The sequence below is a fragment of the Paramisgurnus dabryanus genome, chromosome 17 (assembly GCF_030506205.2).
Source record: "Paramisgurnus dabryanus chromosome 17, PD_genome_1.1, whole genome shotgun sequence".
Classification (NCBI taxonomy): domain Eukaryota; kingdom Metazoa; phylum Chordata; class Actinopteri; order Cypriniformes; family Cobitidae; genus Paramisgurnus; species Paramisgurnus dabryanus.
This window is the reverse complement of record NC_133353.1, coordinates 6,856,002-6,874,088: the sequence shown is the minus strand read 5'-3', so window position 1 is coordinate 6,874,088 and position 18,087 is coordinate 6,856,002. Positions and strand designations below refer to the sequence as shown.

General features: G+C 38.6%; 1 protein-coding gene across 1 annotated transcript in view; it reads left to right on the top strand.

Annotated features, from left to right (window-relative positions):
• Positions 1-18,087, top strand: part of akap6 (A kinase (PRKA) anchor protein 6) — a 157,913-nt gene that overhangs the window by 98,346 nt on the left and 41,480 nt on the right. Inside the window, exons 8-9 of the mRNA XM_065253813.1 lie at positions 3,372-3,502; positions 8,023-8,143. Of these exons, the coding sequence (XP_065109885.1) occupies positions 3,372-3,502; positions 8,023-8,143 (252 nt within the window). The remainder of the gene's footprint in view (positions 1-3,371; positions 3,503-8,022; positions 8,144-18,087) is intronic.

The following is an 18,087-nucleotide window of genomic DNA, read 5'->3' as shown; positions in this document are numbered from 1 at the left end:
GCATTTACCAATATGGACGTGAGCTATGTCAAATTTCACGTATGGTTTCACCTTACAGTATGTACGCAAGTTATGAGTTAGCATTAAGATGTATGTATTACCCATTTAATATCTAATCTGTAAAGGAATAACGAGAAAAAGTTATAAATAGTTTTCTCGTTTCGTTTAATAAATGGAAAATGAGACTTTGTTTAACAGTTTGTCTGAAAAGAAAGATAAAGTTATTTTTTATGATTTGTCATTAATTTACTAATTCTACCTACACTGTTATGTGCAAAACCTGCAATGAAATTCACATATACAATATGGTATTTATTTACATTTATATATATTTATATTTTTATGCATCAATGCAAAATATTTCATCGTAAAAGTCTAAAAACTATATTAATACATATTAAATACTATAATACTCAAGTTAATAATTAAAATTTTTAAAATTACAAGGTTGGCATTTTTGGAGAAAGATCAATTTTTCTTCAGTGATCTGGCTCTAAACTGAATTTTCTGGACTTCCTTTTTTATTTCTTTTCAAGCTAGTTGAAAGGTCAAAGTTTAGTATCCATGGAGACGTTTCTTTGCGTGGCCGAGTTACGTTTCTTCATGTTGTGAACTCTAGGGGCGATGCTTCATTTATATGGGCGTAATATTGAAATTATGATAGTTTTCATCTGCTCCAATTATCAACGGACGGCATAAATTTTTCATCCGCCGCATTAATCCCACGTAGTGAACGCTGTCGTAAGATGATATTTGCGCAACGGTTTGTGCTTGTTTCTATGTTCAGCCCAGTCACATGAAATTACGTACCTATAGTCACATAATTTTGTATTATTTTTCGTGATACTGTCACAAATTTCACATTTTTGTTTATGTTTCATTGGCACATATTTGTTACTCAACTGTTATGTCTTATTTTCTTACCATTGTTACATCGGCTTAGGGTTAGATTTACATAAAATTACATCCTTAACCAAACCCAACTCTAACCCTAACGTCAGGCGAAAATGGTTTAAAATATAAAAAAATAAATCAGAAAAAATTGTATTAACCAAACTTAAAGTCACATCCTAACACAAACATCAAATCTAACCCTAAACCAAAGCAACAATGGTTTGAAAATAGGAAAAAGAAGTTGAGTAACCAATACGTGACAATGACACGTAAACAGAAATTCGCGATACGATCACAGAAAAAAAACACGAAAATTCGTAAAAGTATCACCAAAAACAATAAAAACATTATGTGACTACAGGTACATAATTTCGTGAGACTGGGTAGCAGCGTTACTGTGGGTTCACACCAGATGCGAGTTCAACGATTTGCGCAAGTAGATTACATAAAAACGATCAGACGGAACGATGCGAATGACGCGATATGGGCAGCATTTTTGCTGTGATAACCACAAGCTATTCGCCTCAAACGCGTCTTCGCCCAAGTAGAAAATATTCAACTCTAGCGAAAAATTTGCAAGAAACGAAGTTAAATCTCGCGAGTAATCTTAAGCGTGTGTACATAGCATTAGATTGATAAATGAGGCCCAATGTGTGTGAATTACCGATAATGTAATATTTGTAATAACAGTGGTTTATGTAATATTCAGAAACGAAACATAACATGATGAAGTTCCTGATTGGCACTTGAATATCATAGCACATTCCTAAAGATCTGGAGCTGTGGAAATTTCCAGTAGTGGAGCTCAGACATGTAAACAAAAGAGCTCAAAGTGATTCGTTTCAGCAGATTTTACAGACATCTGACTATTTTTCTCACTCTGGGGACGAGAGTAAGTTTTCATCAAATAAGTGAATTTATATCGATTCCTGCCATATTAGCAGTTTAAAGCTCCTGACGGTGGAAGCGAGAGATGGCTTGAGAGGTTTCTGAATGATTCTGTTTGAAATAAGAATACAGAATATTCACACGCAAATCCCTTCTGTCTGCATATCTGAATAAGCTTCGGTTTAAACAGTGCAGGAGGAGAGATGCCGGGAAATCCAGCCTAGCCACAGTGTTGCCCGTTCATGGGGTTATTTACGGCATCTGCGGGAGGCTTTGTGCTTTCAGAGAGAGGTCGCATGGGAAGCCAAGACTTGTTGTTGACGTGCTATTGGCTGTTCCACACTTTATAAGAAAATTAATTAAGCGACGCTTCGCCTTTTAAGTCATGTGTTTTTGCGGGGGTTGCCGTTGTCTGTTTCAAGATTATGAAAGCTTAGTTTTTATCTCAAACTGTTGTTGTGGGTAAACTCTCGAGATTCTCCACATCTTCCCATAGCCCAAACGTATGCATTTATAGATTACAACTCTGATTTTTAATACTAAAAGGTGATTCTAATCGGTCTTGCAGTTGATGTTGTGTGGGGAGGGGTGAAGATCAATGCCAATGACTCTTAAACACAGACAAGGCACAAGAGAAGGGAATTACAACCACGTCCTCGATGCAAAACCAAAGCTCCGCTCTGGGCCGAACTGTCCTTATGCTCAAGGTGGCATGCAGAAATTGCTTTTGTCGGAGGTGGGCATCGGTTATTATTGCGTGTGTAAGCCGCTCTGCTGGGATTGAGTAATTAGGATCCTGACACGGCATCGGCGCGCGAGCTGAGTGAATCAAAAATGAAGGCAAATGAAAGCAAATTCCTCCGAGGAGGGAGTGGAGAACTCGCCGCTAATTTTCTAGAGCTCCTAGTTAGATTCATTTCATTTCTCCCAAATGAGCAAAGCGCCCGAGCCCGGCGTTTGATGGCCGCCCAATAAATGGAATGAAAAAGTGACATCTTTCTGTTGATTCGCTTGTTTATTATCAAGGCTAGCTTTGATTGAGGACCAGTTTACATTCATGGAAACGTCTGACCTTTCTCGAGGCATCTGCGGAGCAGGCGGCACGCATTCACTGGAGAATGCAAACCGGCGCGCTCCATAAAGCGTTGAGAAATGAGCAAAAAATCAAAGCCGTCTGTTGAAGATTTTATTGGCTTTGCTCCTTTATCGCCTCGTGTTTTGCACAATAGCTGATCTCGGTCAAGCCAATGTAGCCAATTTTGTCAAGCACCGAGCAGAAATGCATATTTCTTTCCAATTTGATTTGAAAAGTGCCCCTAATCGCTTCTTAAAACAAACAAACTCTTTCTAAAACTGAGAGATGCCAGTTTGAAGCGCCTCTTTATTGCGTTCGTATTGATTGAAACTGTAGACATCTAGTTTTGCAAGTTCTGATGGTTTATTATTTTTAATAGTTTTTGAAGTTGGATCAATGACGTTGAGGTTATTGTTTTCATACAGGGCGTTGCAGTTATCTCTAATGTAATATTTTGAATTGATGTGAATGGTTTCTCACTCTTTTATACTCACGTCTGTATTCACGTCAACAGGTAGAGGTCTTACAAAGCCACCGAGAGGCCCAGAAAGATGTTCTGGATCAGATGAAGATTAAACTAAAGAGTCAACAGTACTGTCCCAACAACAGATGTATCGACTTCACCCGGATGTCCAAGTCCAACAGGTATTAGACGTTTTTCAAATTTTTTTTATTTTTATGCATCAAAGTCTGGTTCTTATTCTGACCAAGAAACATCCGCATAAGAGGTTTTGTGATTGATATGTAAAATGGCATTTTTGTAGAAGTACCTGACGTCCATTTTTGTTTTAGCCTCAGGCGTTTTGTTCTGCACATATCTTGCCATTTCATCCACAGGGCTATTTTAAGGACTTGATGTAACCTTTCTCTAATGCTACTTAATGCAAGTCCTTCTGTAACCTTGTATAGAAACCATTATTGTTTTTTTCCTTTACTAAAATGACTAATCTCTTCCTTTCGGAGACCCATTTGTTCGCTCTCTCTCCTGATCCAGTAAGAGTCCTGAGCGTTAACCGTAGAGTCCGTGCCGGACCGCTCGACTTGGCTTTGACTCAAACATCGTTTTAATCCTTTTAAGCTTCTCGTTGTAATGATTTATTTTGCGGTAAAAAACCCATAATGATCCTTTGAATTTTAATGATGGCCTGCCTGCTCAAGATTCATTGTTTTGACTCTTTGGCCCTTACCTTTGCATGGAAACATGTCTTAAGGGAGAAGCCGTCGAATCGAATGGCTTCCAGTGCCTCTCTCATCCGATACAGACGGGACGTCTGCCATTCAGTTATCACAAACCCTCTGCAGGACGAAACAGACAAAAGAAACAAAACAGACAGCGATTAAAAGGAGATGTTAAGTCCTCTGCATTAGGCGCAAGGGATTAGCACCGTAAATTAAAAGGCTCTTTCTATAAAACTGTCACTTCATATGAGATGTGAGGTGTGTCAGTATAGCTCGCCAACCTTTCCCGGTGAGGCTCGAGGGTGAAGTGGGCTGCTGGGTCTGATGATGAATTTGAAAACCTCCCCCTGTTCGGTGTGGCTGCGCTGATGTTAAATGGATTTGAAAAGAAAGGGAGATGGAGAGGTGTTTATTTCTGTCTCCTAGGAGTGTCAGTCTAGTGTTGATCTGGTTGAGTTGGTTTTAGGTGGATATGTAATGCTCTGTACACAGAAAAGACTAAAGACAGAGATTAGGACAGGTAGGAGAATATCACGAGAGCGGTCAATTTTATAATAAAACCATACATGTATGTGACCCCGGACCCAAAAACAGTCATAAGTAGCACAGGTGTATTTGTACTAGAGCAATCGCCAACAATACATAATGTGTCGGTTAAAATTATCGATTTTTCTTTTATGCCAAAAAGCATTAGGATATTAAGTAAAGATCATGTTTCATGAAGATGTTTTGTAGATTTACTACCATAAATGTATCAAAAAACCTGTATTTATCATTAGTAATATGTGCTGCTAAGGACTTAATTTGGACCACTTTAAAGGTGATTTTTTTCAATAATGATTTTTTTTTGCACCCTCAGATTCCAAATTTTCAAATAGTTTTATCTCGGCTAATATAGCATTACAAACCTTGCATCAATGGCATCAGAGCTTATTGATTACATTACATTACATATATTCATTATTCTATATTTCATATTCCTGTATTTGGGTCAGTGACAAAAAAAGTTTGGCAAGATGAGAAATTCAAAAATCTTTAAAAAAACATGTTTTAAAAGCATGCATCAGGTTTATTTCAATGCTCATAGTGTATTTATGTTAATTTTATGCAATAAAAAGTTACATTTGAACAATTTTTATGAAAGTTAAGACTGAATGGACCTGAAAATGTCAAATGGTGTAACCGCCAATTGTGCCAAAGAATGATAAATATTAAATATTTTATCCAACTTGATGGCATGTAAGTGTTATCATCAAAAATTTTTTATTTTTTTAGTTATTTCTAAATGTAAATTTTAATGCGTTTTTGTAATATTTGTCCGGACATAGCTGAAAACAGCTCTGTTTTCTAAATAATCGTTGACAAATGATGTAAAAATGTATGTAAAAAAAATCATTGTACACTAAACTAGATGATTATATTTTATTCCACACTTTTTATGAAGATATTTATATTTTTATTTAAAAAAATAATAGTTACATCAATTGACATTGACATTTTTGCAGTTATCCCCTGAATATTCTTTCAAAATGAAATAAAACCAGAAATTTTAGACTTGGTCCTCAAAAAAGAGAATGTATGCAAGTAATGTGCAAATTTTTTTTTGAAATTTTAACCACTTTACATTTAATTGAACCATACGGACACAAAATTATTAACGTCACATCATTGACCCATTTACTTTAAAGCTGCTTCGCAACGATTCACAATTATGAAAAGCGCCACAGAAATACATTTGAATTTAAATTCCAATAAATAACATACTTAGATTATAATTCAACCCAAACCAAAATAATAAAATAATTTTAATTTCATTTATTTTACTTTCAAATTGTCTGGGTTAATTTCAGCACAATGTTGGGTTGTAATTTAACGGTCGCCGTAATTTCACAAAGTCAGATGTGATCCTGGATCAACATTTTTTCCTGGATCAATGTTTTAATCAAAGAAACCCCAAATTACCCTTAACTCAAACCATAACCATTTTTACCCATCAAATTAGTGTAAAATAATATAATTAATAATAATAATTTTTTAAAAGCCCGTAACCCTAAAGATTACTAAAGAAGATAATAACTAAAGATTCTTACCGTCAACGTCAACCATAAAAAATAATCCACACGCAGAGACATTTCCACCATTTCCACCTTCTGTCAATTCCTCCAGAAAACAGCGCAAGTTAAAGTTAATATTTATTTAAGACAGAAATCATTTGGATTATCTTTTCGTTCATTGTGAAATTGGGGCAAATAATGGACAGTATCGCTTTGTGGCAGCCCAGGACGAGAATTTAAAATTCATGCAGGATTTTAATTTTAATAAAAACCAGTGGACCAGTGGATGCTTTATAGGGGGTCCGGGCCCACCCTAGCCCCCCCTAAATTCGATCTGGTTTCAACCCAAAGTGCTGGGTTGCTTTAACCTATTTTTTGGTCAAATGTAAACATTTTCTAGCTAACTTAACATCTGGGCTCGTCCCTTTTTGATTTTTTTGGAGTGTAATTATATTATTGATTATATTGTACTATAGTTTTACTGTATTACAGTAATGAGAATAAATGGAGAATGACTGAGAATAAAGAGCATTACAAAAAACTTACCTTGATGAGAATTTGCAAGGAAAATATGTCTGATTGCCATAAAACAAAAACAAATAAAAAGTCTTAAAATATACATAATTCTTCATACTAAAATGTGATTTCTGTTTTGTCGTTTGTTTTTGAGGTGGATGTGGTATTTTTTGATTCACTCAGGTACTCGAATAGAGTCTCAAGTTCATGTTTGGTAGGACAGGAGTACAGCTTGTGCTGACAACCCAAAACAAGCCGGAGAAAATGATGCTGACAGACCAGAATCCCATGATGCACGTCTGCTAAATAGATCTCGCATCTTCTCTCCTGCATGCTTGTTTTCTGTTATTCGTTGTTAATGTTGTTTGGATGCCCCGAGAGCTTGTTTTACAAGCATTTAGATTTATGTTAGTGTGGAGGTACGAAAAACAATACAGTATGCAAGAATACAAAAATATGCTTGTCTGTTTAACTGGCAAACAGCATATTGAGTTTTAATATCAATCGTAGAGCGCAGCGCCTAAGGGAGTTTTCACACTTATTCTGCGCACATCTGACTGTTTCTAATTTGCTGTCTTCGCCGTTTTGTTCTGATCAATGTCTCGCGTACAAACACAGATAAAATTTTCACAAATTCCCCGACGTCGTTGCGTTTAATCAGCGCCTGCTTGGAAATGCAAATTTGCCTGGAAATGCTAACCGCCCCTATACGCGCTAGCATTCGATACCACATTCCCGTTTCTTTTGTGCCTGCTCTGAATTGAAATAAAACGATTTCTCTTCCACCCCCCTTGATCGTTATTTGTGTAATTTCATTCATCGTTTTTTGTCATTCAGGATCCCTTGTAAACGTAAGAAATGAAAATGGTGCTAGTTTGACATAACTGTCAGGGTGCTGGAAAGCTGCGCAGATTCAAAACGATTTCAGGCTAATGTTTATAAACATGCTGCCGCCCTGCTGAGGCGAAAAGCTAAGCAAAGCTCAGACGCTAATATGTTTGTTTGTTTGTTTATGCGCGTGCGGTGAATGTGCATCTGTGCCTATTTTAGCCGTATTGTAAACGTATGCGCATTCACTACTAGTCCTCATTACAACATTTGATGCAGAGCTGACGCCGGCTTCGAGGAACGGAGAGATGTAGTCATGTTTAATTAAGATGTTCTGGCTCACGAGCTGTCACTCAGAGCTCAGGTTAAAGATCCCTCGAGCTCTCCGGCTCTTTTCACGCTTCACCTACCCACCACGCACCACCCGCTAACCGGCTAGTGTAATTACCTCCGCTTGTCAAATATTCACCTGGTAAAATATGTCCGTACACAAACCCCCTAGACCTCACCTGAGCCTCAGAAGCAGTGAACGGGAAGAGACTAATCTCAGCTAAAGATATTAATTGTCCCACGTTTCTCTTTTTTCAGCCTATCAGAGTTTGAGGCCGACTACCAGGAGCTCTGGGATTGGCTGATGGACATGGAATCAATAGTGACTGACAGCCACGATCTGATGATGTCAGAGGAACAGCGGCTTCACTTGTATAAAGTAAGTTTGTTGTGTGCACGCTATACTGTAAAGGTAAAAAAAATATTTCTTGTGCAATGGTGAATTATAGAAGGTAAGATTTCGTTTCAAATGATTCGTGACTTTCGATTCTTCTAAACCAGTTTAGCAAATCTCAGTTGAATATTATAATATAACAAGCTAGATTAGATCATTGTCTTCCATTTCAATCTCTTTGTCCTTTCACAGATCCGACAGCCTTTGTCATTTTAGCGCGTCCCTCTAAAAGTTCATTTCGGAGAAACCATGGAGAGGAAAAATAAAGGAGAGATAATACCTCGCCCTGTTTACAGTCCATGAATTTATATTAGTGCCAGATAAAGTGGCCTGTATTCTTTGTTCATGATTAAAACAAACTGATTTTGGCCTTCTGTATTGATTGCATAAATAAGTACTGGGCTTCAACGCTAGTTTTTGCGAGGTTCTCTCCTGGACCGTATTATCAGCACTGTACGTGTGATCGGGGTAAACGCGTATGTCGGGGCCGAGCCGGTGCGCTGGGGGGAAACGAAAAGCCGCGAGTCAGAGAGCGTAAATCAGCCTCATTTAGGCGTTCTTTATCGAACTGAATCCGACACTCTTCATCCTCCAATTGCTCCGAGCATATGGCATATTTCAAAAGAACAGATTGTGAATCATAAAGAAATGAAATTAATATCCAGCCCCTCCACCCCGCCTGGTACTGGAAACGGCCCCTAATGACGAGAGAAATATCGGCGAGCTCTTCCTCTTTCTCCCCCTGCGGAGGTCACGCTCAAGGTCGCAACTAATCTTCCCTCTCATCGGCGCGCTGACCCTGACATTAGTCATATCTTACAGTAGGAAAGAAGTGAGGAAATATCTTTTCTGTTTTCTGCATGGTTGTAAAGAAAGACATTTGGTTTTAGGGTGGGTTGGAAATGGCACACTGGTGTTTCTGCAGCATGGTATGCGAGATGTCTTTGTGCATGGGCAAATGTGCAGCGTATATACAGCGATTTGTTTCAAAATGCAATAATTGTTGTCAGTTTTTCAACATTGTGATTATTTCTCGGCTCATGGGAAGCATCTGTGTGTTTACGCGTCTCGTTTGGATCATGCACCTTCAACACGCAGCGATATGCTGAGCACATCTCAGTCGTATCTAACACCAGCTAATGCGCTCGCTGATCAAAGCCAACTTTGGCCAAACTTTCCATGTTCCTCTCCTGTATGCATGCTGTCCTGCAGATGTTAACATTTAGAGTTAAAGAATTGAGGTTAATGAGGTATTGTTATCTGTCGTTCTGCATGCGAAGATCTCATCGAGTATTTCCTCAGATGCAACTATGAAAGATTTTCTAAACATGACCTTGTTTGTTAAGCTTTGTGATCTGTCTAAATCTGTACAATGAAACTTCATTTGCGATTTGGATTTTCAGCTCTTCACTTGATTTTATGTTTTGATGGTTGTCTTCCATCGAGCTGGTTTGTGTTTTATTCCGTGATGATTTTGACAAAGCAAGCAATGGCATTTAATGCATTTTATTAAAGGTGCATTGTGTAACTTTTGGAAGGATTAACAGAAATGCAATATAATATACATAACTATATTATCAGTGGTATATAGATAGTTTCATGGGACGCACGTGCTTTGTCCTGGTTGCACGTCAGGGTGAAACTTTAACAGACACTAAAAATTTTTTGAACATATGCTAATTTTCCACGTCCCCTAGAGTTAAACATTTGATTTTTGCCGATTTGGAATCCATTCAGGTGATCTCTGGGTCTGGCAGTACCACTTTTAACATAGCTTAGCACTATCCATTGAATCTGAGTAGACCATTAGCATCATGCTCAAAAATATCTAAAGAGTTTCAATATTTTTCCTATTTAAAATTGGACTCTTCTGTAGTTACATCGTGTACTAAGACCGAGAGAAAATTTGGTCACACTTTATTTTACGGTATCACTGTTACAGTGTAATTATACATTTAAGTACTAAGTAATAATCATTAATAACATGTACTTACTATAGGGTTGGGGTTAGGATTAGTGTTTGGTTTAGGGTTAGTTGCATGTAATTATGCATAATTAACTGTTATTACTATAAAGTTGCGATTTTTTAGGCGGGTTTGTCTAGGAACTATACTTTTATTTTGGCGTAATATCTGCGTAATATCATTGCAAGTCCTTGATTATTACGCCAGAATAAGAGCATAGTTCCTAGCCATATTTTTTGCAACTTTTGATTTTGCGTCAGTCTTAGTACACAATGTAACTACAGAAGAGGCAAATTTTAAATAGAAAAAATATCGAAATTCTTTGGTTAGGATGCTAATGGTTTAATCAGATTCAATGAATTATGCTAAGCTATGCTAAAAGTGGTACCACCAGACCTAGAGATCAGCTGAATGAATTCCAAAACTGTAAAAAAAAAAATCACATTTTTAACTCTAGAGGAGTTGGAAAATGAGTATATTTAAAAAAAAGTGGGGTGTCCCTTTAACTTCCGGTCTGTGTTTGTTTAATGGCCTGGTTAGTGGCTAAACTGAACTCTGGACCAAATACCTTGTCGAAAATATCAAATGTTTTGGCTTCCTTAAGTCGAGGGGAGATGGCGATCATGGATCACCGCTATGTGAAGGGAGGTTTAGCAGCCGATCTGTAGTTAACATATAAATAAGGTATAAATTAGGAAGTACACAGTTACGTTAACTCAGTGTCGTTTTTGATACGCTTTAGTTGTGATATGTTAACTAAGGTAATTTACTTGTTATTTATTTTGCTTGTTATCAGAAATAAACTACTCTATTTTGTATACATTTCTTACTTTTATTACAGTCATTAGTGCAAATGCATGGTTGCTTAATTGATCTTAATGATCCTATAATATATACACAAAATATAAATTCCTATTCTTTCTCTTTATGTTTGGTGTAAATGTGACCTGGACTTTGTTCTGACAGCTTCACCTAAACGCATGTGCGTTTCTGTTGTCAGGAAAGGTCAAGAATTCTCTTCAATTTCTGTTGTTCCTTTGTGATGAAGCACAAGGATGTTTCGAGACTCTTTGCCGTGTGTCAGGAGTGTAAAGGCAGACGCTTGTGTTTTGGTGGAGCGACAGAAGCTGTGTGTGAGTGTGACACATTGCTGTTTTATGGTGCCGGAGCAGGTGGTATTTAATGGGAATCACAACATCACAGTGCCTTTTCCTGCCCACCCCCCTTTCTTTGTCTCTTCCTCTTTTTAATTTTCTTTTTGTATACATTTTAGTGCTTTGGTTCAAAACCGCATACTGTTGGGAGCTGTATTTTAATGTCCTAACAAAGATTTAGATGTAGATTTGAAATGCTCTACTGTACATAGGCAGCAACAACCATCTCACACATTTAGATGTACACATGATAGTCTCGAATTTAATAATTGATTCCAATAGACTTTGGTGTTAATGTGTCGCAAAGCGAACCCATGAGAACTTCACTTCGTCTAGGTAGGCAGCTCACTAGGTTTGGGAACAGAGCTAACTACACAAATGACTCTTTTCCCATATTGTGACTATTTCCAAAACACATCTACGTTATGTGCTGAATAGTCTTGGGTGCACCTGCACGCGTCATTACCCACGGACATGCACTCACGGCAGTTTCATACGGCACTATACACACGCATATACACTGGAAATAGCCTCAGTAAGTATGTGCTAATGTAGGTAATCACTAATGGATATTTTCTTACTTTGATTGCATTGTTTGTTTATCTCGTACTGTTCCATTACGGCTGTGTTCTTGTGGCTGTTCTGGGCCGGTATGTTCTCTATAGGATAAATAACTTCTTTTTCGGTCTCTGGCTGATTTTGTTTGCAAAGCGTCTGAATGGAACAAATTAATGCTTTAGTGTTTCTTTTTCACTTTTAAAAGTTTTTATTTTCTCAGGAAATGGAGTGGTGCAATTTAATTTTTATTGAAAAAAAAAACACTTACACAGTGTGATTGTGAAATAGCGACCTCTAGTGGTGAATGCATTTTTCTTTGGCAGCTTTGGCTACATGTTGACCCCCATGTTTTGGCTAAGGATTAACTAATGGAGTAAAAAAAGACTCAACTTAAACTCATTGCCATACTATTTTAGAAACAAAGTATGTGAATTGGGATAAAACCAATGTGCTTCAATGAGTAATCTCTTCCGGAGCAGTTATTCCGGAGCAAGTATTTCTGCTGTTTGGCATGTGAAGTGACTGTTCATTGATGAATAAAAACATCACAAGCTCAAGAGAGACAGACAGCGCTCGGGTTTACAAAGTGTTGGTGTGTGTTTATAGAGAGAGAAACAGTATATTTGAGGTGTTTAGGCAGACATGAGAGGAGTTATTGATGTTTAGTTGTCAGTGTATTGATAATTCAGAGATGAGCTCGTCTGGCTGATCCAGCACACGCTTGACTTCCTCAAACTGATCTCTTCTCACCTTTCATCCAATAACCACTGCTCTCCAATCCAAAACGCACTTTATATGTGTGTGTGTGTGTGTGTGTTTATGTGTGTGTTTGTGTAGTGCCAGGGACTGAACACAAATGGCGCTTTTCCATTGCATAGTACCCCACGGTTTAGTTTAGTTTGGGTCGGGTCAGCTTACTTTTGGGAGCTTTTCCATTGGGTGCAGTACGTAGTACCCAATACTTTTTTCGTACCACCTCGGTTGGGGTTCCAAGCGACCCGAGCTGATACCAAACGTGACGCGAAAACACTGTAGATCACTGATTGGTCTGAGAGAATCGTCACGTCATCGCTATAATGTAAATATTAGCTTTAGCTTACTGCTAGCTTGCGCTGTCTCAAGCAAACATGTTGTTATCTGTGTTCTGCTATAAGTTTCCAAACACCCTTTTAGCGATGAAAAACATCCGCAGGTTGAGAATCCGGGACACAATAACAGTTTTTTCCAGACTTGCAGTTTGTGGCGGCACATTCGCGACGTGCACGTCCGCATTATATATGCTTAAATGCAACTTGAATGAGGCTCAGCGGAGCGCCGTCGACTGACGCCACGGGTCGGGTGTTTGAACAGAAACTGTCATGTGAGACAGAGGTAGTTATAAACGCGATGTGCAAACATCTATTTGTGGGGGCCAATTTTAATTTTGTGGCAGACTGAGAAATAAATGAATGTATGGGAATGTACAACAACGCTCTCACTTGTATGATGTCACAGCAGTAGGCAGCGTAAATATAACGACACGCCTATAATCCCTCCCACTCCGAAGTGATACTAAACTCGATGGAAAAGCTAACCACGCCAAAGTGAGGTGAACTGACCCGACCCAAACTAAACTAAACCGTGGGGTACTATGCAATGGAAAAGTGCCAAAAGAGTCCAGTGTTAAAGCTCAAAATAGTGTTTCTCTCTCTCTCTCTATCTCTCTCTCTCTTATTTACTCACTCACTATCTTTCTTTAATCTTCCTTCCTTTCTTCTATTTCTACCTTTCTTTTTTCCATTCTTTCCCTCCATACTTCCTTCCTTCTTCCCTCCCTCTCTCCTTTTTTTTCTTTCTTCCTTCCTTCCTCCCTTTCTTTCTTCCTCCCTTTCTTTCTTTCCTTTCCTCCCTCCTTCCTTCATTTCTTTTATTCCTACCTTCCTTCCTTCCTTCCCTCCCTCCTGCCTTACATTCCTTCCTTCCTTCCTTTCTTCAATATCTTCATTCCTTTCTTTTTTCCTTCCTTCCTTCCTTCCTTCCTTCCTTCTCTCTCTCCCTACTTTCTTCAGTCCTTCCTTCTTTTCTTCCTTTCTTCCATCCTTTCTCTCTGCCTTCCTTTCTTCCATTCCTTCCTTCTTTCTTTACTTCCTTTCTTCTATTCCTTTCTTCCTTCCCTCCCCCCTTCTTCTTTCCTTCCTTCTTTGTTTCCTATTTTCCTTTCTTACATCCCTCCCTCCTTCCCTTCTTTCTTATTTCCTTCTTTCTTTCATTCTTTCCTTTCTTCCTTCATTTCTTCCATCCTTTCTTCCTTCCATCCTTTCTCCCTTCCTCCTGCATTCCATTCCTTCCTTTCTTTAATCCCTTCCTTCCTTCCTTTCTTCCATTCCTTCCTTAATACCTTTCTTCTATTCCTTCCTTCTCTCTCTCCCTCCCACCTTCCTTCCTTTCTTCAATCCCTTCCTTCCAATCCTTACTTTCTTTCTTTCTTCATTCCTTCATTCCTTTCTATCTTCCTTGCCTTCTTCAATCCCTTCCTTCCATTCCTTCCTTCCTGTCTTTCTTCCTCCCTTCCTTTCTTTCTTTCTATCTCCCTTCCTTTTTTCAATCCCTTGATTCCTTCCTTCTTTCCTTCCTTCCCTCCCCCCTGCATTCCATTCCTTCAATCTTTCCTTCCTTCCATTCTTTCTTCCATTTCTTCCTTCTTTCTTTATTTCCTTTATTCCATTCCTTCCCTCCCTCCCTCTCACCTCCCTTCCCTACCTCCCACCTGCTTTCCACTCCTTCCTTCCTTTTCTCAATACCTTTATTCCTTCCTTAATACCTTTCTTCTATTCATTCCTTCTCTCCCTCCCGCCTTCCTTCCTTTTTCAATCACTTCCTTCCATTCCTTCTTTCCTTTCTTCCATTCCTTCCTTCCCTTCCACCTTCCTTCCATTCTTTCCTTCCTGTCTTCCTTGCTCCCTTATTTCCTTCCTTCTATTCCTACTTTCCTTCTTTTCTTCTTTCTTTCTTCTATCCGTCCTCTCTTTCCTATCTTTTCTTCTTTCCTTTCTTATCCCATGTGTGCATGTACCGTATGTGTGTGTATACACCAGATGGCCTTTCGCGATGCAAACAGGCATTATAAAAAGTGAGAGACATTACGCAGGGGAGAGATGCAACAAGGCTCCAAGTTATACGCAGACACTGAGATCAAGCCCTGTTTCTGGTCAAATAACTGTTCTAAGATCAGTTCTGGCCATTACAGAACCCCTCCCTCCATGACAATCAACATTAAGTGTAAATAAAGACCACGACTCTCTGTATCTGTTAGACTCTGACCAGATTTATTATGCACAACGTGACGACTCAAAGCATCTCTAGTGACACCGGTAAAAGAGAAATGCTGTTTGTCAGAAGAGAGAGAGTCTTACAGTCCTCACCTCCCATGAATTATTGAAAGGAGGAATAGAAGTGAAGGAGGAGACACCTGGAGAAAGTGGAAGGGATGACAGAAGGTGAGGAGAAACACAGAGAGAGAGAGAACGATAGAAAGTACACTAGCTGTCTGAAGGTTCTAGTTTCTCCAGACTGCCTTTACTAGGGTTGTGTAATAAATAATGTGCCAACTTCTGCTGCTTCTGTTCTGTTACAAGGCCTCACACTTCTCAAGCATATACTGTACCTTTGTGCTGTTTCTGATACCTACACAGTCGATCTAAAGGTTAACGCCCTGGCCCTTTATATACTATAACATGTGCACTATATACTTAGAAACCATACAGAAGCTTTCTGTAGGAAACAGATTGAAAGCAACAGATTTAAATATGGCGCATCATTACAAGTCCTACCAGGTTTGACATCAAACGTCTGTGGTGCTCATGTGTTGCTTCATTGATGCCAGACCCTCTGCGACACATCTTGAGGTGTTATTATTATTATTAATGTGTGTGGTTGTGTATGATGCAAGTAAACTATTAAACATTTTTGGTCTGTTCCTTACAGACAGCTTTTGTTGCTTTTCAAGTCAGTGCTTCTGTGTCATGTGTGATCCTGCTTGTGAAAACAAAGCTGAAGTAATTTTTACTGATTTACTGTTTTCTAGATTCTCAGAAAAAGGTACCAATATGCATCTTTTAGGTACAAAAGTATATGACAAAATTGTAATTTTCGAATGAACCGTCCCTTTTGCTAAGGTCAGAGAAGAGCTCAGTAGAGGTCTCTGTCTATTGTTTCTGTTCTGCGCCTTTAAGACCCTCTCAGATGGATTATATACCCATGAATATTCAGGTTTTTTGTGTTTTGTAATTGGCTGGCATGTGACACGGGGTGGTTCGGTCCCCCTGCAGCGTCTCTCAATGTCTCTTCTTAGATGCTCCCTCATGAGACACGGTCGAAGGGAATGAGGGGTGTGTGTGTGGTGTTTTGTGTGTTAAAATGAGCAGGTTTTCTCGTCTCTGTGTGTGTGAGTTGTTATGGTGGCGCCGGCTGGGGCCTGTGGCTTTTTCTGCAGGACGCTGACTAATTAGAGCACTAATGCAGGACACCCCATTGATACACACTCATTCAACAACACCACACACACACACACACACCTGCTTTATTCATCACCATCGAAAACTTAATTACACACACAGACACACATGGATAGTTGACAAATAACATAGACTTTGACTTAACCCCTTATTTTGATTCACCTTTTATCTTTTGGTTTCCAGCTCATTCAAGTTTTGGGATAGATGAGGTATTTAAGGATATTTGTTCACCCCAAAATGATGCTTTTTGTTTTTATTCACACTTGTGTCTTTTAAGCCCCTAATGGTTTTGTTTGGGGTTTTCTGGAGTTTATTGTGCCGTCTCTTCAAACTTCAAAAGAAGTATAGACAAGTCCAACTGTAGGATGTAATAAAAAAAATTTTTAGGTAAATTTAACCAAACAGTTGTGCTTGTCCATAAGTGACCCAACCACGAGTCTGTAAAAATATACAGACGTACTCTCATGTACACATGTAAATCTATGGAGTGATTGCTTTCTGAGATATGTGGGCATGCAGTATAATGAAAACCTGTATCCATTATATGCTATTTATTGAGACAAAAACACGTTTTTTTCGCCATTGTGTTGCCATAGTAACATTTAAATTATCTTATGCAATTTATTGTGTTTGGCCAGTGACGTCTCCATGATCCTTACCTTTGAGATTTTCACTTGGTAGATGATGGCAGAAAATAGCAAAAATCCCATAGCTTTACATAAAAGGAGTGACAAAGCAGTGATGTTCAACTGTATTTAACACAATATTTACACAACTTATTAACAACTTATTAAAATTATCAGCTCATTTTCAGATATTTATGAACTGAGCTGAATATGTCAGATAAGGGAGACATACATGATTAAATGTTTAGTCACTATCCAGTTCTGTAGTTGAGAACCACTTACATAAAGATTTTGGGGTATTTTGATTTGGACCAGTAGATAACCTCCTAGCAACGGTGTAGCAAATACATTATGTGTTGGGTTTTATCCGTATATCATGGAGACAGCAGTGGGCACATGTTCACCCCCCTCCATCTTTAGTTTTACATTTTATGAACTCAGAAACTTGTCAAGTAAAAATCACGAGCAGCCAATAGACAGGAAGGTTGTTGCCAGCGTTTGTATGAGAACTGACAGGCTTGAAGTCTACCAGCTGGCCAAATATATGTTCAGAGTCTGATTCCCAGAGATGTGCTTCTGGAGTAGATGGGAGATCGAGAGGACAAGAGAACAAGAGGAGGAGACAAGGAGGAAAAGAAATAAGAATGAGAGAATGAAAGGAGGAGAGAGAAGAGGAGAGAAACGCAAGAAACAGAGAAGAGGAAATCAAACCAGCTGGCCAAATGTGTTGATAAAAATAGTAAGAGACTGAGAGGAGGAGAGAGGAGAAGAGAGATCAAGAGAAGAGATGAGAAGCTGAGAGAGGAGAAGAGAATGAGGGAGAGACAGGGAAAAAAAGAACGAAAGGAGGAGAAAAACACGAGAGACAAAGAAGAGGTGAGAGAGAGGAAATCAAAAGGATGAGAAGAGAGAATAAGATGAGGAGAGAAGGGATAAAAAATATTAAGATGCTGAGATGACAGATTAAGAGAACAAGAGGAGAGAAAAAAGGTAAAAAGAAGAAAATGAGAGGAGGAGAGAGGAAACAAGAGAATGAAAGGAGGACAGAGAAGAGAATCAAGAGACAAAAAAGAGGCAAGAGAGATGAGAGAAAGGATATTAAATAGAGGGGAAGAGAGAATAAAATGAGTAGCG